The sequence below is a fragment of the Pholis gunnellus genome, assembly GCF_910591455.1.
Source record: "Pholis gunnellus genome assembly, chromosome: 7".
In the NCBI taxonomy this organism is placed as follows: Eukaryota; Metazoa; Chordata; class Actinopteri; order Perciformes; family Pholidae; genus Pholis; species Pholis gunnellus.
In genome coordinates this window covers 6,774,156-6,796,002 of record NC_136533.1, presented here as the reverse complement: position 1 = coordinate 6,796,002, position 21,847 = coordinate 6,774,156, and the positions used below count along the sequence as shown (strand labels likewise).

Genomic DNA, 21,847 nt, shown 5'->3' with positions numbered 1-21,847 from the left:
CTTCAGGCGCTTTAATGAGCTTAGCTGCATCTAAGTAATTAACCTTTGCTTTTTTTATGGTGATATTCCATCAATCTTCGAAATGGAAATTTGTCTTTTTGCCCATCTGTCAAGGAGCGCGGCGAGCCACAGAATAACTTCATCAAACCTCGAAGGGATTCTGGGATTTTGCCAGAGGCCAGCATCCAGTTACAGGACAAAGCTGGTCTGTCCCAATCTGATTGGTGTGTGTTTGTTTTGCAGGTGACCGAGTGTGAGATCTTCCTGTCTCTGCTGGTGAAGTTTCTGGACGGGGAGAAGCCACAGTGGCTGAGGGCGGTGGCTGTGGAGTCAGTCCATAGGCTATGTGTGCAGCCACATTTATTACGGTAAACAATGTTAAGCTCTATAAAAACAAACCGCACATTTTAATTATCAGTAATTTATTTTATTGCTCTTGATACAACAGAGATTGAGCAAAGCAGGAAAAGAAACCCAAAACGCATACCACGTCGTACTACCGTATAATTAATACAAGCAAATTATTTTATTAGTCATCTCGTAATTTAATACTTATAATGTCCGTACTGTCAACAGAATACTAAATAGTTTAAATGGTATGAAAGATATTTAACTATGCCATCAGCATGGTTAGGCTCTGTGGTCATTTTTCATAGTTCCATAAGTTGAGGATGATGTTTGCAGGTTTACATGCCAATATTCATGTTAGCTACTATGTACAGCTGAGGCTGACAAAGCACGAGCTGAGCCTGAGCCAATCAGAGTCTGAGATGTCCTGAAATTGTGGGGGTTTTTTTCACAGTATAGTTCTGCACCATGTCAGCACCCAAATGGACAGTTTCTTGCTGTTTCTTTCATGCTAACCTCACAAAATTCTGTGTTCCTTTCCTTTTTCAGTTCGTTCTGCCAGTCTTACGACATGAAGCAGCACTCCACCAAGGTATTCAGAGATATTGTCAACGCCCTGGGCTCCTTCATCCAGTCCCTCTTCATCGTCCCAAATGCGGGCAACAGTACTGCTCTCAGTGCACCTGCTGGTCAGTGACCAAATTCTCATTTTGAGCTCTCTAAGACTGTGGTACTAATACATCTTAAAGTGTACAGACACAAGTTGTCATAGGAATGCGATGGATATTTAGAGTTGCATAAATGGGTGTTGTTGTTTTTAATCTTGTGATTTATCTTCTCATTTTATCCATCTTCCATCCTAACACTCTGGCTCAGGTTCAGGGGCCCAGGGCACCGCACAGGGCGGCCCAGGGGCAGGAGGGGTCAGCGGCAACCTGACCACCCAGGCTGCGTTTGAATACCGTGGCACCTGGATCCCCCTTATGACTGTTAGTGTCCAGGGCAGCGCCAAAGCCACCTAGTACGTACCGTTCCTTACTTTCTGACTCCCTTTTCCATTTTCTTTCTTTTGTGCACACAAATTGTATCCCTAACACACACATACAGAACAAGTTAACAGTTGTAGGGTGCTGCTAAGTGGGATAAATATGAGCTCCTAGCATAGCTGTTACGTTAGCTGCAGTGGGATAAATATGAGCTCCTAGCATAGCTGTTACGTTAGCTGCAGTGGGATAAATATGAGCTCCTAGCATAGCTGTTACGTTAGCTGCAATGGGATAAATATGAGCTCCTAGCATAGCTGTTACGTTAGCTGCAGTGGGATAAATATGAGCTCCTAGCATAGCTGTTACGTTAGCTGCAGTGGGATAAATATGAGCTCCTAGCATAGCTATTAAGTTAGCTGCGGTGGGATGAATATGAGCTCTTAGCATAGCTATTGCGTTAGCTGCATCCTGCAAGCAGTGATTAACAATTTAGCATTAAACCACAGGGGATTATAATACTGCAGAGATCAAAGGCTTAACCCTGCTTGAGGAGAAAAAAGTGCTTTGTCATTCCTCATTTGGAGTCTCACAGGAAGACACGGTTTGAAATATAGAGAATTACATTAGCCAGAGGCCTTCCTGTCACAAAGAGAAGTGTGTCTAAATTGCCCTTTCTGATGGTATTTAAATGTATTTCCTGTAGTTAGGATTCTTGCTGGTGGTTTTGGAGGCTGACTTTCCTTAGTATGAAGGAGAGTTAATGCTTTGATGCTTTAAGTATCTTAAGCCGCATTTCCAGCAAGAAGTTCCTGGTAACTTTAGTTCTGGGATTACTTCTCCAGTTCTACATCCCAACCAGGGCCTTTTTGGGGGTAAAACATCCCCAGAAGTTAGACCGTAGTCCCTACAAACGAAATGCAATGAATTCCTCAAAAGTGTCCTAGTGCCTGGGGAAAGTTCCTGTGTTCTAGAAGGGACTTTAAATACAGAGTGCAGTTTTATAAAAGTATGAATACTACACTGTTGTACTGCAGTCATTTGTGTAGAGGGAGGCAGTTTTTAGATGTCATAATGGAACATATACAAACATGGACTTTTATTTATTCATGGCCTCCACTCAATTCACACCAGAACACACATACACACACTTTATCATCCATCTGTCCCGTTCCTTCATCCTCTAGTCTAGAGATGCTGGACAAGGTGGAGCCCCCGTCCATCCCGGAGGGCTATGCCATGTCTGTGGCCTTCAGTGCCCTCCTGGACCTGGTGCGGGGCATCACCTCGATGATCGAGAGAGAGCTGGCCGTGGAGGAGGAGGCGGCTGCTGAGTTCAGGGACACTCATCCTGATAAGCAGTGGCAGCCACAACCTGGTGAGAATGAACAGGAGGGGGAGTGTAATATACCAATATATATATATATATATATATATATATATATATATATATATATATATATATATATATATATATATATATATATATATATAAACCAATCAAATTAAATATGAAGATATTAGTAAGCTTGAGCAACATGTTAAGGGGGGAATACCAAAGAATGTGCGCAAACTGTACACACACTATGTTTTACTGCATTGTTGCCAAACCGGTTAGCAATGTGTGTGCTAGCACTTCTATGGCCCCTGGTGGCCAGTATTCTGCCTGTATGTCTTCAACTTTTCAAATACGATATAAAAAAAATGGAGGAATGTTTTGTTTCTTTTCCCAAGTGATCCCTGAATGAACTCATGAATGCTTTGTGTTGTCTCAGGAGTTCACCTGGTGTGGGAGGAGATGGTCAGTGCCTGCTGGTGTGGTCTGCTGGCTGCTCTGTCTCTGCTGCTAGACGCCAGGTAAATGGACATTTTGCAGTCAAGTTGCATGTACAAGTAGGAGAGAATGAATTGTCCCATAGGAAATCCCCAAATTATACTGAATAAAGAAACTGTTGTGTTTTAAAATGTCAGTAGTTGACAGGGGGTCAACTTGGACCTCAACTAATTGCTAGCAATACAAAAGGAAAGAGTCTTATAGACTGTTTCATATTTGTTTTATTCAGATATTAACTCATCTTCATGTTCAGGCCGAGCAAAATATAATACTTTTGAGTGTTTAGTGTCCACACAACACACAAACACACACAAAGATTCAGCTTCAGTCTTAATACATCACAGACCTTCTGCTTATTTCTCCAGAGGGATAATAATCTTACTCTAATACCAAATGAGATCATCGGAATCAGCCATGATGGAATTGTTTTGTAGTATCAAAATAAATGCCACAACGACAAGTTGATTGCCACAGACAGACTACAGCCTTCACTTCTTTCTCCCTCTCGTCCCTTCACTTCAGCACTGACGAGACGGCCACAGAGAACATCCTGAAGGCAGAGCTGACCATGGCCTCGCTGTGTGGCCGCCTGGGCCTGGTGACGCCCCGTGACGCCTTCATCACAGCCATCTGCAAGGCCTCCCTGCCGCCACACTATGCCCTGACTGTACTGAGCAGCAACGCCGCCAACCTCTCCGGCAAAGGTGCAGCTCCTCAGTTGGGAATGCCACTTAAAATTACATAGAAAACACAGTATGAGCAGTACTTCAGGGGTCCTTTTGCCTCTTTTAATTTGTACAAGATGTTGCACAAATATTTAATTGCCTGTACACACACAAATAGCTGAAATACCTGCTGCAAACCATTTGATGCTGAGTTTGGAATGCATGTTTGTACCCCAACTGTTCCACGCACAGCTCAAAGTCCCCCCCCTTTCCTACCCTGAGGATGGCCTCTGGCCGTGTGTGTTTATGTTAAACTAACAAGCACCTCTCATCTCCCATATGGTTAAACGTGAATGCTGCTAAACTCGGCTTAACATGTAAAATATTGGCATTCTGCCTGTCCCTCTTATTGCATTAATCCTCAACTTTTCACTGTGGCTCCTAATTAGGAACAACACGGAGAATGTGTCTAGGGAATTTATACGTGCACGCGCACACACACACACAGCTGCTCTCAAATCAACCACTCAGACATTCGTTATTTGCATATTAGCTTGTAGAGATAAAGCCGGCAAATTGGGTCTCAACTGGCGATGGATGTTTGCCTTTGGAGTTAATTAAGAAAGCTTTTCTTGCATGTCGTAAGCTTGTTACAAATCCTGTTTGTGTGCTCATCGAAAGACCTGACTCCTGTGTGGGTGTGTGTGTGTATTTGCTCATATCTGCGTGTGTTCTCCACAGCCTACTCCATCCAGGGCCAGAGTGTGCAGATTATCAGCCCCTCCAGTGAGTCCCATCAGCAGGTGGTGGCTGTGGGGCAGCCCCTCACCTCGCAGCCCCAGGGCACCGTGGTGGTAAGGTCACACACACACACAGTTATGAAGAGGCTATCGGTACACTTGACATTTTGATCATTTATTCACGTTTTCCCTCAAAAACAAAGCCTATAATCAAGTGACATCATACAACACTTTTCTAGAATTTTAACAGCTGCAAAAAGAAAGCACAACTGTTGCCGTTATGGATGATAAATACCCTGAATAATACAAGAGCTGTAGCACTGGCCACCAAAGTCTAACGCAACAAGGAGCACAGTTAAGTGCGACTCGTGACCAGTCTAAAAAGAAGGTCGGGTCAAGATTGGGTCCAAATGGGCTCCAGAGTGAATCATACAAAAAGACGCCCACATGTGCTCTCAGAGTGAAATGCAGAGCAAAGCGATTTCTTTACCAGGTTGTTCATGTTATTAATATGCATTATATGCACAAACGGCCCCATACAAACAGACACACTTTGTCTCTCTAGGCACGATTCAGGTAAGGGGACAACTGTTATGAACATAGGCTGGTCAGGCGAGCTTGTGCATCTTAATTTCCCTTGAGGGAAATAACATTTCAAAAATACACGGGCTGTAACCTTAACCCCATCCTGGAATCATTATCCTGTAATTAGAAATCTCCCCATAGAAATAATAATGTGAACATGTTTTTTTTTCCTGGTCTCAGCTCTTACACTGTGTATATATTTCCTCAACCTTCTTTTTCTTACCATTGACTGTGACTGTTGTGTTTCATGGTACCAACAGCTTATAATTTCATTTTTTTTTTATTTTCTCCCGGAGAAGTGCATCAGCCAAATCATTGATGACTCTTATTAAAATGTATTATGATTGTCTGTTGCTCTGTCAGCTAACTGCCAAGAACATCCAGTGCATGCGAACCCTGTTGAACCTGGCCCACTGCCATGGGGCCGTGCTGGGCACCTCCTGGCAGCTGGTACTGGCTACACTGCAGGTACTGCCGACTCGTACCACACGTTAACACCTAACCACACACACACACACACACACACGTATGCACACACACTCTTAGATAAGACATGACAAGATAGACAGTCCACATTCTCTCTTACGCACACACATGTGCACGTACACTTCCTCCTCTAATGAAGAAAAAATACTTTTATACATGCATAAATGTAGAAAGTATAATAACTTAAAATGTGTTACTTCACCTGTTCTTAGTGCTTTGTAAAACTCACACAAACTGACGAGGTGAAACATCCGCATTAGATGATGTAAACGTAGTTTGTCATAACTGTCCTTCAGTGTCTCACTTTTGTCTCCCAGCACTTGGTGTGGATCCTGGGGCTCAAGCCGGGGATGGGTGGTGCCCTGAAGCCTGGCCGAGCCGTGGAGGGACCGAGCACAGTGAGTTTTTACTGAGGACTGCGCATTGACCGTGCGTTGTGCTGTGTGTTTTGAAGGCGATGCTCTAACTGGCTGTGGTTGTGTCCTTCACATGAACAGGTGCTGACCACAGCCGTGATGACGGACCTCCCCATCATCTCCAACATCCTGTCCAGACTATTTGAGAGTTCCCAGTAAGGACGAGTCCTTTTCCTGTGAAAATGATCACTCATTTCAACACTCCAGTTACTCATCCCTATGCTCTTAAATAGACCAGTAGATTTTTTTTCAGAAATATACATCATTGGGCTACATGTTCTGCTCAGAACCAATAATAACAATAGGGGCATAAATAGTCATTTTTTTGTGTCTACAAATTCAGGAAACCTTTGTTCTAGACACATTAAATAATAAATCCCAATCTTTAGTCTTTCTACTGTGGCTTGGAGAACAATTGTTCAACCTGAAGAATAACATACTGAATCTGCTCTCTTGATACTTGGGAGAATTGTGGGTCCAACAATTGCAACTATTCATGCAATGCAAAATATGCACGTATGATATGCAATATGTGTTTTAATATGTGATCCAGGTACCTGGATGACGTGTCCCTGCATCACCTGATCAACGCTCTCTGTTCCCTCTCCCTGGAAGCCATGGAAATGGCTTCTGGAAACAACAAAGTAAAGACTTCCTGTGTTTTAGTACAAGGTGGAACTTTGTTCACAGACGTTTTGGATGTGTCATTATTTGGCTTTTGGTTTAAATGTCAAATGTAGGATAGTAAAATGTATAGGATTTTGGGTGTTAGCCATACTTATGCTATGATCATAAGGGTCAGGCTATACAGTAAGGTGTCCAGTTTTTATTTATAGTTTCTATTTTCTTCTTTCAGGAGCCATCTCTGTTTGCTGTGGCCAAGCTGTTGGAGACCGGCCTTGTCAACATGGATCGCATAGAGATCCTGTGGAGACCTCTAACCGGTCACTTACTGGAGGTAACATCTATTCACAGCTACGTCCCTACTGTCCCAACATTTCACTCAAACTCTGTGAAAGATCAGAGTTTTATACACGTGGTATATTTTTTGTCGACTAAGGTCATGCAGTAATATTTTTGCAATAATTTTAGAATTTTCATTTATTTTTCTGGTTACGCTTTGATCAGACTTTATTTCACTTGGTACAACAAGCGTTCAAGGACTCTGACCTGTTAAGCGTTTCTCTCTCCAGCTCAGGTTTGTCTAAACTTGCTAACAGAAATTGTCAGCTTTCCCAAGGCTGATGAACTCATTGGAGAGGTCATTGAAACATTTGGAACCAAACTCTATAATAATAATAATAATCATAATAATTAAACCTAAAAGAATGTCTAAATTGCCCCCTTCCACCCTTTTGGTTACGTGATCCAGGACCAAAGCTCTAATAATTACATTTTTCCATGGAGTCTGGAGCACACATGTGGTTTAGTCATGAAGGAGAAAAATAGTTGAACGAGCTAAAGAAGGGATGAAAGTTTTCAATTAGAATTACAGGTTTTTAGTGGATAAGAGATTCTTCTCTTTCCTGTTTGTTCTTACGTATTGGTGAAACTTTCAAATGACGGTTTTAGCTCCATTATCAGCAGCATATCTGATTCCATGTTATATGGGACCCGACCAGAGGTTTCATGGTTTATCAATTCTTAGAAAGAAAGAAGGAAATTCCCATCGTGTCTTGAGCACAATTTACTTTTATTTCTGCTATTTTAAAAGAAAGACGACAGTGTTCAAACATAAGGTGGAGCACGTTTATTAGCACTGTAACAAACCGATATAGGTGTTTGGGTTTAAAGCACTTTGGATCGACTGCGCTGTGTGTAAATGCTATATACTCTCTATATACTATAAGTTGAATTAACGTGTTGTCATATCTGTAAGAGGATTCTCCTTTTTTTATGTGTGTAAAGACGTGTGTTTAGAGGTTTTCTTTACATTTTCTCCATCTCTTCTCTTTTTGCACTCCTGTCTGTTTTGCAGAAGGTAAGCTCAGATTCCCTCCTCTATGATCGTATGCTTTCCCGTCTCCTCTCTATTTTCCCGACCTGTTCTCTCTCTCTCTCGCACTCAGTCTGCTTTAAACATGCTGGACTTGAGAGGTCGCTCTGTCACAATGTGTCCACAGTGCATTTGCTCCGCTACCCGTGTTTGACCTCGCCTTCTTTGTGCGCGTTTTTGCAATGTGAAGCTCTGATTTGTCGCAGAAGCAGAATCTGAAGCTGCACCTGCAAAGTATACTTCCTGCTTCGATACAATGCTGCTTATCCTTCTTTGCAGACTTTAAATGCAATGCTGTTGTAATTTAAAGGAAACGTGACAATGACATTACCTTCATGATATCTTTATTTGCAGATGTACAATATGATAAAGATTAAGATTACAATCTGACACATCACTGATCATGCAGGGCTATGAAAGCCAAATTATTAAATGGATACACATGGACCATCTGGGCTCTGAAGGGATGCACTATCTACTAAGCAGTCTCTCTCTATGCCTTTAAGCAGTACAACATTTTCTCCATCCTTAGGATTATAAAGCCTCGCGTGACAACAGTGAAAACGTGTTTGACATATTTCCCTAAAGACCAAAGATGATTTAATTTGGCTCACAAATTAACTCAAGATCTAAAAAGCAGGTGTTGCATCACTCGAGTGTACTTTTCTCTGTTGAGCCCGGCCTCTTCCTGTGTGTCTATTCTAGCTTTCATGATTACACCGTCTGTCACTGCATATCTTGTGATCACAGGGGATCCCGGTCCTGATCACACAGACCGAGGTGTATTTCACCCACTTGTTGTTTCACACCCACACACTGTGAGCGCTGCTGGGAAACACTGTGCTCAGATCTGTCATCGTGCGCATGTGTCTGCATTTTGTGCGTCTGTGATGTGTCCTGCAGGTCTGCCAGCACCCGAACTCCAGGATGAGAGAGTGGGGGGCTGAGGCGTTGACGGCACTCATAAAGGCCAGCCTGGCCTACAAACACGACCCTCCACTGGCGCAAAATCAGGTGGGTAACACTACAGAAAAGCAGGGAAAGCACAAATCTGCAGTAGGACGTTGCATGTATAAAACAATGCAGACCACAATGTTTGCTTTTTGCCGTTCTCTATCGTATAAACACCGTAGGGAGTATATAATTCCATGTATTATTGGTCCTCCCTGGGTTTAGCTCCTCTAATATTGTTTGTTTGTAATGCTGACATTTGAGAAAGCTGCTCCTCTGTTGCAGTGTATGGCATGAGAGATAAAAGTGCGTGCCTACTGCTTAAAATGTGGAAAACAGAAATGTCACAGTCACTCTCTCTCTTGCCACTCGCATGCACGGTGTCTGTGACCTTCAACTTAGTGAGCCAGATAAAGGGAATGGCACCGAGCTTATCTAAAGGAGCCGTGTGGAGGTTAATAGAAACGGCACAGCTCCATACAAATGATGGTTGTCCTGCAGAAATGCACAATACATTCGCTTCCTCAAGGACTTTTTTTCGCAGCGTGGGCAAACGTTTACCATTGCGTGTTGTTGTGTTAAAATATTGAAAAGACAACATAACGGATTGAAAAGAGTATTTGCACACAATGTGCAAAAATCTATTTGCGGTCAGAGACCTAGCAAGTGAATGCAGTGTTCAGGGTTCAAGGAACACCACTTGATTCGCCTTAATGCGGAACACTTGTGTCAATCAGTTGAACTTTTGTGGCTAAACATCAGAGGGATTTTAGTCCTCGGTATAATGAACAACAAGTTAAAGACACAATGTCTATAGAGAGTCAAGAAAAACTAAGCTGCACATTGAATATATAAAATACACAATATACACACCAATAAAAGGTTGAATACACAATCAGTCTGTGTGCACATCAGGAGTTTGTGCAGATGATTTTTCATTTAGTTTGATAGTCTCTGCTATCAGCCAAGTCTGATACTGGGTAAGCAATGTTTTTTTTCTTCACAACAGACTGAAAGTGTTATTAAATAGCAAATAAAAAATGGGGGGGGTTAAATCAGCCATTTCAATAATGAACTGCTTTCCTCCGGTAAATGAAGTCATGCATTATTTCTTTATATTTTTTGTTTTTCAGAAAAAAAGGACTAATGGCTGCTATATATTAAAATACATTCTGTGCTACACTTTTCATATTTTAACAACCATAACAGAGATCCATGAAACATCTGCAGTCAGTCTGTTTCCCCACTCATTTATTCAGGCGTGTCTTTTATTTTCTACGTGTCTGTATGTCATCATGCTAATCAGGGAACTCGGTTATTGGGGGGAATCCATTGTGCTGGAACAAATCCCCCAAAAAAAAAGACCATTATGATTCACATTTAACAGCTGTCAGCAGGAGCACAAACAGAACTGCCCTGACCTGGAAATACGCTAACTCTTGCAAAACAAAAAGACATCTACGTGTCCCCTAAACTGGATGTAATAAATGAGTTTAATTAAGATGCAACTGTTATAAAGTTTGGTTATGTTAGTTGCATATGTGTACTATGCAGTGTTGTAACAGCGAAAGTGAATTGAATTCAAATCTTTATCTTCGTTGTCTATAAGTCAATAAATCAGTTGATTTTTGTTCCCAAGCGGCTGCAGCTTCTGTTGCTGAACCCCCTGAAGGAGTTGTCCAACGTGCTGCATGCAGACATCCGGCAGAAACAGCTGGAGAGTGTCCTGCAGATCCTACAGAGCCAGGGAGACAGCTTGGGGCCCGGTTGGCCGCTCGTCTTGGGGGTCATAGGAGCCATCCGCAATGATCAAGGGTAAGAGCACAAGGGGGGGACGAGGGGCTGTACAAAGCAGGCGGGGCGTCACTTATTTAGCTGTGGCTGAAATGGTTCCTGTTTTATGCTAAGAGAAAATATTTTATTTGTGGGAGCCGAACACAACCAAAAGCGTGCCATGTGTCTTGCTTCCCTTCAGCGAGTCATTGATCCGAACAGCCTTCCAGTGCCTGCAGTTGGTGGTGACGGACTTCCTGCCCACCATGCCTTGCACCTGCCTCCAGATCGTAGTGGATGTAGCCGGCAGCTTCGGCCTGCAGAACCAGGAGCTCAACATCAGCCTCACCTCCATTGGCCTGCTGGTGAGAGAACTTGTTTTGGGGTCTTCAATTTGTGTTCTGCTCGGACACACACTCCTGCAAGTATTTCATTCTCTGCTCTTGTTTTAATGGATCATTTGATCAACCCGTCGACTGGGCTTTCAGAAGCCATCAGTAGACTAATGCGTGTAATTATTCTTACTGTGTGTTGTTGAAAGGATTGACAGGTTGGACATGTTTCTTTTCCAGTCATTGTAAAATCTTAAACATATTATCTTTAATATGATTACATTTACAGTATCTCATAATTCCTTGCTTTTACATTGTTTTATCTAATTTAGCAGCACTTAAGCACTCTGCTGACATTTCACAGATACTTTGTACAGTATTCAGGACACGCAAAACCCGATATCGATCTGTGGTTTGCGGGTTTATTGCTCTTGGACCGTGGCTGTTCCTGCGAGATTACTTTATGGTAATAGGATAGCAAAACAGCCAGAAGCATTTTACCAACCTTCCTCTCCAATTTGTGCCCGCAATTCCCCTTTCACCCGCAGTGGAACATTTCGGACTACTTCTTCCAAAGGGGCGAAGCCATCATACAGGAGTTGGAGATGGAGGAGGAGGCCCTGCAGAAGCAGGCCCAGGAGAAAGGAGAGACCCTGAACAGGCCGTTCCACCCCGCCCCTCCCTTTGATTGCCTGTGGCTGTGCCTGTACGCCAAGCTGGGCGAGCTGTGTGTGGACCCACGCCCCGCTGTGCGAAAAAGCGCCGGGCAGACGTTGTTCTCCACCATAGCCGCCCACGGGACCCTGCTGCAGCAGCCAACATGGCACATTGTGGTCTGGAAGGTAACGTTGAAGAATTAGTTAGTCATACTAGAAAAGGCTGTCATTCATAGATATTTAGTTATCTATTATCTTATTGTAAATGATTATTGACTAAATAGGCTTTAGAGCTCTTTCTGCTGGTTGAACTACCCTGGTGTCACCACTAGGTGCTGTTCCAACTGCTAGGCTGCGTGAGGACGTCGTCCACCACAGCGGACAAGGAGAAGATCGAGTCTGGCGGCGGGAACATCCTCATCCACCACTCGCGCGACACAGCCGAAAAACAGTGGGCGGAGACGTGGGTGCTTACGCTAGCCGGAGTGGCACGCATTTTCAACACTAGACGGTATCTCCTCCAGCAGTTAGGTGAGCCAGACATGATCTACTCTGATACCTGACGCTGTTGCACATTAGGTAGACTGGGACACACTGCTACAGTTTGCCACAGAATCGCAAACAATGACGGTTACATATTGAAATGTATTCATAAGCCTGTGCCAAGTGTAGCAAAAGGTCAGTAACACCCCTGATGTTTCTGCTGCTATATTAATTTACATTTAGTCACGTTAAGCCCCACGCGGACAGGATTAACACATCGGAGAGATATGAATGATAATACATGAGCTCCTCATTAACTGCACTCATCCCTCTTAACATTTTAGCCAGTGCCAAATTACAAGAGGTGACTCATAATATACAACACATTAGACCTCTTTCTACATGCAGCCGAGATATAATTTATAACTGTTTCTGGCAGTATAATATCACAGTACGTTCCTCTGAGGGTGAACGTATTTCATATTCCTATTGACAAAATGTGCCCCCCCCGTCGTTGTCCTGTGTATCTGCAGGTGATTTCTTCGAGGCCTGGGAGGTGCTGCTCAACCACATTCAGTCAGCCGCTCTCAGCAAAAACAACGAGGTCTCCCTGGCGGCCCTGAAGAGCTTTCAGGAGATCCTACAGATCGTTACGCCTGTTAGAGACTCAGTAGGTGACTCATTCGCCGCTATGGGCGTCCCCCCAGTGCTCATTGACCCCCTCTCAGCGTCCGGCCCTGGCAGACCCCTGGTGCGCTCCGATTCACTGGTTGAGCGGCTGACGCGATACAACGGCGCCGAGCTGCAGGCCCCTCCCCCGGGGGAGGAGTCGGCCTTGGAGGACTCGGCGTTATGGTGGTCAGCGTGGAACACCTGGTACCGAACAGGAACAGACAGCACAAGACCCCCTAGTGGCCCGACAGAGAAGTTCTCCTTCATCCCCAGCCAGCCCTTCCTCACGGCGTTGATCCAGATTTTCCCCGCGCTCTACCAGCACATAAAAGCCAACTTCAGCATGGAGGATCTGAAGAAGCTGGGGGTCATCCTCCACGGGGCCGTGTCCGTGCCCATCAGCAGCGATGCCTCGCCCTTTATCCTCCCCTCCTACACTGAGGCGGTGCTCACCAGCCTGCAGGAAGCTGTGCTCACCGCGCTGGATGTTTTGCAGAAGGTGGGCAAAGCAAAATATACTGGTACCAAAAGAGAACATGTGTTAGACATTATGTACCATTGAAAATAGCTTAGAGCCAAGTGAGGTGTCGTGTTGACCTAGGAGTCTCAGATGATGATGTTCCAGTTTGAATCCAGCAGGGAGGTCTTTGTTGCATGTCGTCATCCTCCTCTCTCCCCAAATTCACAGTCTATATGTTGACTTCACACAAATAACCTTAAAAGAGCCAAGTAGTTTTCCTCTCGAAAATCGCAAGATTATGTGGGAGCAGCCCTGATGCTTTATTCCAGTGTTGAGCCTAAATATAGCCCAAAACTGGCTGCAAGTAAAGATTATTTTGTATCTTTGATTGTTCTGATGTATAGTCTTTAAGATGTCTTCAAATTGCTTGTTTAAAAAGAAAAATTCAAATAATATACAACAGAAATAAATAAATTCTCCCATTTGAGAAAGTAGAATCAGCAGACTTGATACAGCATCCCCAGACCTCTCTGCTATGAGAGAAGCAGAGCCCTTTAGTCTCCCTGTCAACCAAAAGTCATTTCTTCCTATTTTGAGTCAACTCAGTCCAGGAAACAATGTGTCAGTCTGTTAAATTATGCAATACGCAGTACCCGTGGTGGATGTCAGCAGTGTTTGTTCCTCCCTTCCCTCCCTGCTGCAGGCCATCTGCGTGGGCCCGGAGAACCTGCAGGTCATGTACCCGGCCATCTTTGAACAGCTGCTACTCTTCGTGGAGTTCTCCTGCAAGCCTCCTCAGTACGGCCGGATGGAAACCAAACACGTGGCCAATGCCAAATACAACCAGGTAGGGGGAAATAGAATTGGCTGTCGAACTGCTTTGGTTTTCATTTTTCTGTCTTTTTACGGTTTGTTTCATTAACGCGTTGAACGGTGTGCACTTGTTATTCGTTTGCCCTTCTCTCTTCAGCCATTTTCAGCAAGTTCATGAAGCCCCTCCCCTCCCTCCTTCAGTCTAGTCCTTATGACGCCCCGATCACGGCCCCTTCATGAGATTGACAGGTTCTTCTGGACCCCCATCAGTAGCCCCAAGCCATTCTTTTCCAAATATTCCCTCCCTCACGCTTCCTCCTGCTGGCAGCTCGCCAGAGAAATATCTCTCCTCTTTTCAGTTCAGACACAGTTCAGATTCCCAGCGCACATACGTAGTCCACTTCACTTATAAACCCACAAGCAGGGGAGTCTTTTCTCAACAGTGTTCTGATGTCAGTGTCTTTATTACTCATGGTGGTTGCGGAAAGTTACAAAATTCGGCAGGTGTCTTGAGAGTGGTCTCGATCCGGCAGGCTGGTACAGTCATGCTAAGAAATGTTAGCGCAACACATTTCATGTCTGAATTCCTGCCTGGCTGTTTAGTCCTGCATGAGGAGTCTAGACTATCGGAATCGGACACTTATAAGTTGTGTAAGTGAGAATGTCAAACTACATCCACCCAGCCAAACAGATGTCAGGGTTGGTCTTTATTGCCTTGTTGGCTTTTGGTGCTAGGAATGTTACCTCCCCCTAAACCAGTCCTGCTCATTGAATCTCATTTATAGCCAACCTGCCACTGCAAATGGGATACAATTGAAACACCAGTTTAATTGCGATCTTCTCTCATTCTGTTTCTTGGGACTACTCACTGGATTACCATTTTAGATCCAGCTCTTTGCACCGGTGAGTTCCGTCATCTACTCCAGCCCCCTCTATAGTTTGACTAAGCTGTTCTGAATGGTGAGGTCCTACCCTCTGCGGTACATCACGCCGCACGGCAGGCTCTCGCATCTCATCTGCGTCTCCTCACTCCATGCTCTCCCCCCCCCCCCCCCCCCCCTTCTTTCTTCTCTGCCTGCCACTAACTGGTGGTTATGCCTCTGTGTGCACAGTCCCTGTGCAGTTCCATTATCAGTTGATTTATTTGTGTTTTTGGTGACGTCCATATGCACACGTGTTTGATTCTGTTTATATTCCTTAAAGACACACTTTGTAGCATCAAGTCTTTTGTTTGGCTGAAACATCTCCGCTGTGGTTCTAACAAAACTTGAAGCAGACTAATAGTCACTGTAACTTTAAAATAAATGTGCGTGTTACTACTTATACAAAGTGTGCCTTTAAAAACTGCTTTCATTGTGGCTCTGTGATGCTTTTAAGATTTGTTTGACTAATATCCACTCCTGTTGTCGTGTCGCCCCCGCAGGCGGAATGGGTTGCCTTAAACTATGTGCCCTTTGCGGAGCGCTCCTTGGAGGTGATGGTGGACCTGTACCATAAAACAGCGTGCCACAAAGCTGTCATCAACGAGAAAGTTCTGCAGAACATAATCAAGGTATTTTCACCACGATTGGTACTCGTGGTCACGGAAATAGTAGAGTTTTGGGAATTTGTTTTTTTCCAAGACTGTAATTCAATAACAGTCAGAAGTAAAGGTTTGTATATAGCAATATCAAATCACCTCTAAAGTTTGGTTTTTCTTATCACTTTTTAAGGGCAATAAGGACTTAAGTGTTCTGTCGTTATACTTTCTACTGGCTGCCTGTTGAGCACCAGTTATTGCTGAACCATATGCAGTCATAAAGTGTGGTGTGATGTTGTGAGAAGGTTTTAAGAATACGCTAACAAAGAGTCACACGAGGCAATTGCCGCTGCACTGCTATCTGTGTGATGAAACCTCGAAGCGAGTTGAACTTCTGGCACGCGAACCCGATCAATGATGTCACAGCAGGTGTTTTCCATTTGCTGACTAAGGCTAAGCTCCGACTTTGGCATCACTGTTGATTTTCTCTTCAAGCTGCTATAATCAATATTTTTGGATTAGCAATGGATGAAAATATCTTAAAAGAGAGAGTATTACATGTTCTGGCACCCAATAGAGGAATGTATGTGAGTTACTTTCCAAGATGATTGATGTATATATATTTATAAAAACAAGTCCAGGAGATGCTTTGTGTATAAAATGTATGTGGTATATTCTGAAATCTTAATTCTGTTTGCTTTCAACTTCCACTTCACTTGTCTCCCTGACATGATGGTATTAAGCTCAAGGATTTAAATCTTGAAGCAAACATGAAGTGCGGTGCCCGATAGCAGCAGCAGCCTTTTTTCAACGCGCTCTGTCAACAACCAGGAGATTCTGTTAGTGCAGGTCACAGAAAGCCTTCACTTCCTAAAGCTGCCACCGATAATGGCTTTTTTTTTTTAATCTGGTTTCTGACACCTGTTTAACTGCTCTTTTCCCGTAGTCTGCTTTATAAGAAACTACAAACTAAAGAGAGTTAATTTGCCAAAGAGCTACTATGAAGGTTCCCTTTGGACAGATCTAAATCTGGCCCCCAGTCTTTTGTTGGTCTCCAAAACAAGAAGGCAGTACTGCATTGGGGAACCCTGCTGTTCTCTCAAATGATGGTCTATTACTTGTTACTATTGCTACGTCTTGACATGACTGCTTTGATGTCTCCTCTGAGATTTAAAGTCTCTCCACATGTCAGTGTAAAAGAGAAGAAGGGGATTCAGGCTACTGCAGTTAGTTGAATAGATGTTTACCTTGAAGTCTTTGTATTTCAGCCTCATGATGTATTGTTTCTGCCACATCCTCCTTTGTTTTTGCCTTCACCCTCTAGACTTTGCGAATGCCCTTGGGTTTGAAGTACTCCTGTCCATCTGAGAGCACCTGGAAGCTCGCCGTGTCGTCCCTGCTCAAGGTGCTCTCTATCGGACTGCCGGTGGCACGCCAGCACGCCTCGTCTGGAAAGTTCGACACTATGTGGCCAGAGCTGGCCAATGCCTTTGAAGACTTTCTTTTTACCAAAAGGTACAGAATCTTAAAACTGAGTATGCACAATTTGGAAGTACTGAGTACCAAGCTCATTGTTTCTGTGCCTTTTCTCTTATAGCACACCTCCCGATAACGTGTCCATCCAGGAATTCCAGAAGAATGAAGCCGTAGATGTTGAGGTAGATACTTGTTTCCAGTCCCATCACTGTGGCTTTTGTGTGGGAGCCGATATCAGCGTTGTGTCCTCTCTATTTTAGGTGGTCCAGCTGATCAGCACAGAGATTTTACCGTTTGCCAATTTCATCCCCAAAGACTTTGTTGGCCAGATCATGACTATGCTCAACAGAGGATCCATTCACTCGCAGTCTGCCTCGTTCACAGGTAAGATGTACTTTTGGCGGCTGAAATAATTTGGCGTCAGCTGCGTTGTTTACTTGTATTTCCGCTGGGACATCGAGGTGGCCAAGTGCTGGAATCACTCTGTAACCATTAGGGGATTGTTGCTAAAGCCCTCCCTGTGTCTCAGCACAAACAATGCCTCATGTCAAACTCTTCATGCGTTCAGCAAGACAGTAAATCCCCGTCTGTCCACTCATTTGTAAATCACTCTGGAGGGCAGAATGTCTCACGTGTAAAGGGCTTTCTTCTTCAGAGGCAGAGATCGATGTGCGGATGAGGGAGGACTTTTCTAAGGTATGCTTTGAGACGCTGCTGCAGTTTTCCTTCAGCAACAAGGTGTCCACCCCGCAGGAGGGCTACATCTCTCGTATGGCGCTCTCTGTGCTCCTCAAGAGATCCCAGGATGTTCTCCGGCGCTACGTAGAGGACGAGAGGCTGAGCGGACGCTGCCCCCTGCCCAGGTACGCCCCACTATACACCGCGAAATAAAACACATGGTGCACTCGCTTTGGCAAAAAAAAAAAAAAAAAATGTCTGAGTTTTTAGACATATGTCCTCATCAGCAATTCCGCGTCAAACTCTGTTTTTTGTTAGTGCCATTATTTTACCACTGAGCTATTTAGCAATGCAAAACAAAGACCACCCCAGCTCAAGCTGTGCATCCATCATTTCTCCTCTCCTCTTTTGTAAACACAAAACCACGGTACTTATTCCGTTTTACACACTGGCACCACATTTTAGGGTTGGCTGTAACACTTCATTCCTCCCTTTAATACTCGATGGCAGTTAAATGACACCCAAGGGGATATTGCACCATTAGCACAGAAAATGGCAAAGGGATGGTGGATGGGGGGATTCAGACAAAATAGGATAATTAGAAAATACACATGGAAAGCAAATGGAAGGTTGCTAGAATTCAAACGAACTACATTTATAAACCATGACATATTGAAAACTAAGGAATAATAGGATCATGGATTGCGTTATTAGAACATGTACAATGAAGATGCAAAAAGTGAGAAATGGTTTCACACTCAAATTGGTAACATTTTACAAATCCGTGTTAGATGTGAAGAGGAATCTCCGACCGTAACTGTCTGAGGCAGAGTTGCATTGTGGGTAATGGCTGCCGGTTTTTTGACAAAGGGAAAATATAGTCTTCTGAATGAGAGGATCGGTGAATGTGGGGGAACAAATAAAGCTAATTGTATATAATAAATTGATTTGTTAGATACAAATATTATTTCTTGTGGTTCTACCACATATACTGTATATCTATACCTCTCTGTAAACCTATTCATAGTGATTTAAATGCATATTGAGTCTTGATCTCCTAATTAATCATATTTAATCTTTTGAGCAACATTTTTTCTGGTTCTTTCGCTGTTCTTGTCATAGATCAATATCTTGCATTATCACGGACATATAGTATAAGACATGTTGATGTTGATTTCTGTCTGTGTTGGCGTGTTTGTTGTTAAAATGTAACTTATTCATCAAACATCTTTCATTCAACACCTCTCATCTCCCTGTTTTTTCTTTTAACCCGTCCTTGAACTGTACATGTTTTCTGTATTGTAAAAGTCTTTGTAGCCAAATACGTTTGTTTTTTCTTCGTTTCAGGCAACAAGTGACTGAGATAATCTTTGTCTTGAAAGCTATCAGCACTTTGATGGACTCGCTTAAAAAGACACAGCCAGAGAATGGTGAGTACCAAACTGTGTCACGGATTAAATAGATCTTGGAAAAAGGGGGGACACGATGGGGGGAAAAATACAACAATGCCACCATAAAGCTATCATCTATTCATTTCAGATAAATGTGTCAGAGCACAGTTGGGACCATTTTTCAAATGAGTTTAATCTCCAATCTGGGAGGAACTGTTTACGTTTCCAGCAAGGTCAATTACAAGAAATAAAGATTTTTTTCTCGCCGCAATAGATTGAAGTCAGACGTTCTACAATTACGTTTTTGAAGTGCCCTTCAAGATGTTTGCAAAAACTCATTTTCATGCGCCCGTGGGGATTTTATGAAGGCAATGATTTCTTTGATAGCTTTCTATCACAATTCACATTCTCCTCTTCCCTTCTCCCTCCAATCCCCAATCCTCCTTCTGTATTTCATCTCCCTCTGCGACTCTTTTGTTTACCGTCTGCAGTGGATGGCAACACGTGGGCTCAAGTGATCGCCCTGTACCCCACGCTGGTAGAGTGCATCACGTGCTCCTCGCCCGAGGTGAGCTCGGCCCTGAAGGAGGCCCTGGGGCCCTTTAAAGACTTTATGCAGCCACCCGTCTCCAGAGTCCAGAATGGAGAGTCCTGACCAGGCTCACTCAAATTTGTTTGTTTTTTATAATGAAGAAATCTTGAATGTGTCTTTTTCGACCCCCAACGTGCTTCACAAGTGCACGGACATGAACTCCATGTGAGCCCCCCTCCCCCTCCCCCCCTCTACGGTGACATGAAGCCCCCCCGCGGTGAACGGGATCCGCTCAGACCACGACCCTCATACGCATCATCGTATGCTTCTCATGTGAGCTGATTACGCATCTGTCCCTTCCATCCTCGTACTGACTGACTGCACTCTTGTGTTAAAATTGCAGTGTTGCCTCTGGGTTTAGTGTGTTTTTCCTCCCCTGACGAGGCCGAGTCGATGTACAGTGTGTGGTGACAGTGTTGATGATGTAATTAACGAAACAAAAAAAAATGCAAAAGAAAAAAAAAAAACTGGGCTTTGATGATCTTAAAAAATTAACACTTAGACTTTTGCAACATTTTCAACGGTGAGGATTTTATGCAAGAAAACAAATCTCGCTGTAACATTCCATGTCATCTTTAGCCAGCCATCTGAGGAGGGATGTACTTGTCTGTATACAATAAATGGAACAGTTCTATGGTCATCTCTGTGCTCTGGGTGTGCTCCGTTACAATGCATGGCAAAGGGAACATTGGCCACCTTTTTCTTTTTTTTTATGTGGATGTCCAATCATTGCTGATGGTAAATGTAGTCCACTGAAGAAATAAATTCCCTTCTGCGTGCTTTATTGACTGAGAAAGCTGATCCTTCCTGCTGCGGGGCGGTGCCGGCTGTGCCTACATGTACCAGGATGCATTGCACCAATTTGACAAATAGACAAAATGAACTTTACACCGAACTAAGACTGATTGCCTTGTTAAATCATCATTAAACACGGCATTCAATCTGGACGGAAACAAAAAGAAACTTGCCAAACACATCTTGGTTGGACTTTCCACTGTTCCAACAATGAGCAGCTCTGGTTTGGTTAATTAATCCTGTGTTTTGTGTAAAAGAAGGCTATTCATGACAAAAACTACAGTTAAAAAAAATGATTGTGTCATGCAAATTAAATAACGCCTCCGGTGTGTAAAGGCCTTGGAAAAACAAGCCAGTTTTACACCGTGAAATTCATTTAAAACTGCACAGGACACCTGGAATCTCACGTTTTTCTAATGAATTTAGCTGCATTTTAATATTTTACAATATAATTACCATATTGTAATGAGGCCCACACTTTTGATTTATGTCTCAAATGCGTTAAAACTAAAATATTGTCAACCATAGCTATTTAATGAACACTGATATAATAGTAATATAACATATGAATAGTGTATTAGAATGTGGTATTACAGAAGTATAACATATTTGTATTTTCTGGTCAGATTTTATCCAAAGTTGTGGGACATTTTTTAGTAAGTTACCTTTAATAAAGGTCATTTTTTTAATTCTGGTGTTGAGAGTTGTCTAGAGTTGAAGTGTTTGTGTCCCTTGTACTTTACAAGTGGTTTATCTGTACAGTAGGTGGGGTTATAGCTGACAACAGGGAACTCTCACGAATAGAAAACACCTTTTCTTTATTTTTTTTTACTCTTAACATGTTGTGCTCAGTAGTCTAAACACGAAATAACAGCTTCGGCTCGCTCTCAAATGTCCCCTGGAGCTCCCCGAGCACCAAGTCTCACATCATCCAGTGGGTCATGCGAGGGGAACGGGCCGTTTTGTGGTTTGGAGAAGGAGGAGGAGGAGGAGGAGGAGGGGGAGAGGGAGAGCGAGCGAGAGAGCGAGCGAGAGAGCGGAGGGAGCAGGTCTGCTTGGGCGGGGTTTCCCCTCTTATTTCTGCACAGAACGAGGAGCGGCGCGGACGAGGACGGACCGTCTCCGGCTGTGTAGGAATGGCGCTGTGTAGTCGAGACGGTGCATTGCTTCAGCTTTACGACATACAATATGTACATTTTCTTT

At 43.6% G+C, this 21,847-nt stretch overlaps 1 protein-coding gene across 2 annotated transcripts in view; it reads left to right on the top strand.

Moving 5' to 3' along the window:
• The window catches only part of mon2 (MON2 homolog, regulator of endosome-to-Golgi trafficking), a 33,411-nt gene extending 12,778 nt beyond the window's left edge, over positions 1-20,633 (top strand). Inside the window, exons 9-35 of one of the 2 annotated variants that reach the window (XM_079162544.1) lie at positions 244-368; positions 898-1,037; positions 1,225-1,369; positions 2,519-2,709; positions 3,107-3,188; positions 3,688-3,869; positions 4,572-4,684; positions 5,519-5,623; positions 5,959-6,039; positions 6,139-6,212; positions 6,611-6,701; positions 6,914-7,015; positions 8,957-9,067; positions 10,644-10,819; positions 10,980-11,142; positions 11,658-11,951; positions 12,098-12,296; positions 12,782-13,419; positions 14,084-14,227; positions 15,079-15,096; positions 15,617-15,745; positions 17,037-17,227; positions 17,310-17,370; positions 17,449-17,572; positions 17,844-18,051; positions 19,214-19,296; positions 19,749-20,633. In XM_079162544.1, the coding sequence (XP_079018670.1) occupies positions 244-368; positions 898-1,037; positions 1,225-1,369; positions 2,519-2,709; positions 3,107-3,188; positions 3,688-3,869; positions 4,572-4,684; positions 5,519-5,623; positions 5,959-6,039; positions 6,139-6,212; positions 6,611-6,701; positions 6,914-7,015; positions 8,957-9,067; positions 10,644-10,819; positions 10,980-11,142; positions 11,658-11,951; positions 12,098-12,296; positions 12,782-13,419; positions 14,084-14,227; positions 15,079-15,096; positions 15,617-15,745; positions 17,037-17,227; positions 17,310-17,370; positions 17,449-17,572; positions 17,844-18,051; positions 19,214-19,296; positions 19,749-19,912 (4,134 nt within the window). In that variant the 3' untranslated portion in view covers positions 19,913-20,633. The remainder of the gene's footprint in view (positions 1-243; positions 369-897; positions 1,038-1,224; positions 1,370-2,518; positions 2,710-3,106; positions 3,189-3,687; positions 3,870-4,571; positions 4,685-5,518; positions 5,624-5,958; positions 6,040-6,138; positions 6,213-6,610; positions 6,702-6,913; positions 7,016-8,956; positions 9,068-10,643; positions 10,820-10,979; positions 11,143-11,657; positions 11,952-12,097; positions 12,297-12,781; positions 13,420-14,083; positions 14,228-15,078; positions 15,097-15,616; positions 15,746-17,036; positions 17,228-17,309; positions 17,371-17,448; positions 17,573-17,843; positions 18,052-19,213; positions 19,297-19,748) is intronic. The other variant, XM_079162545.1, reaches the window with a different exon arrangement.
• Positions 20,634-21,847: the final 1,214 nt, after the last annotated feature.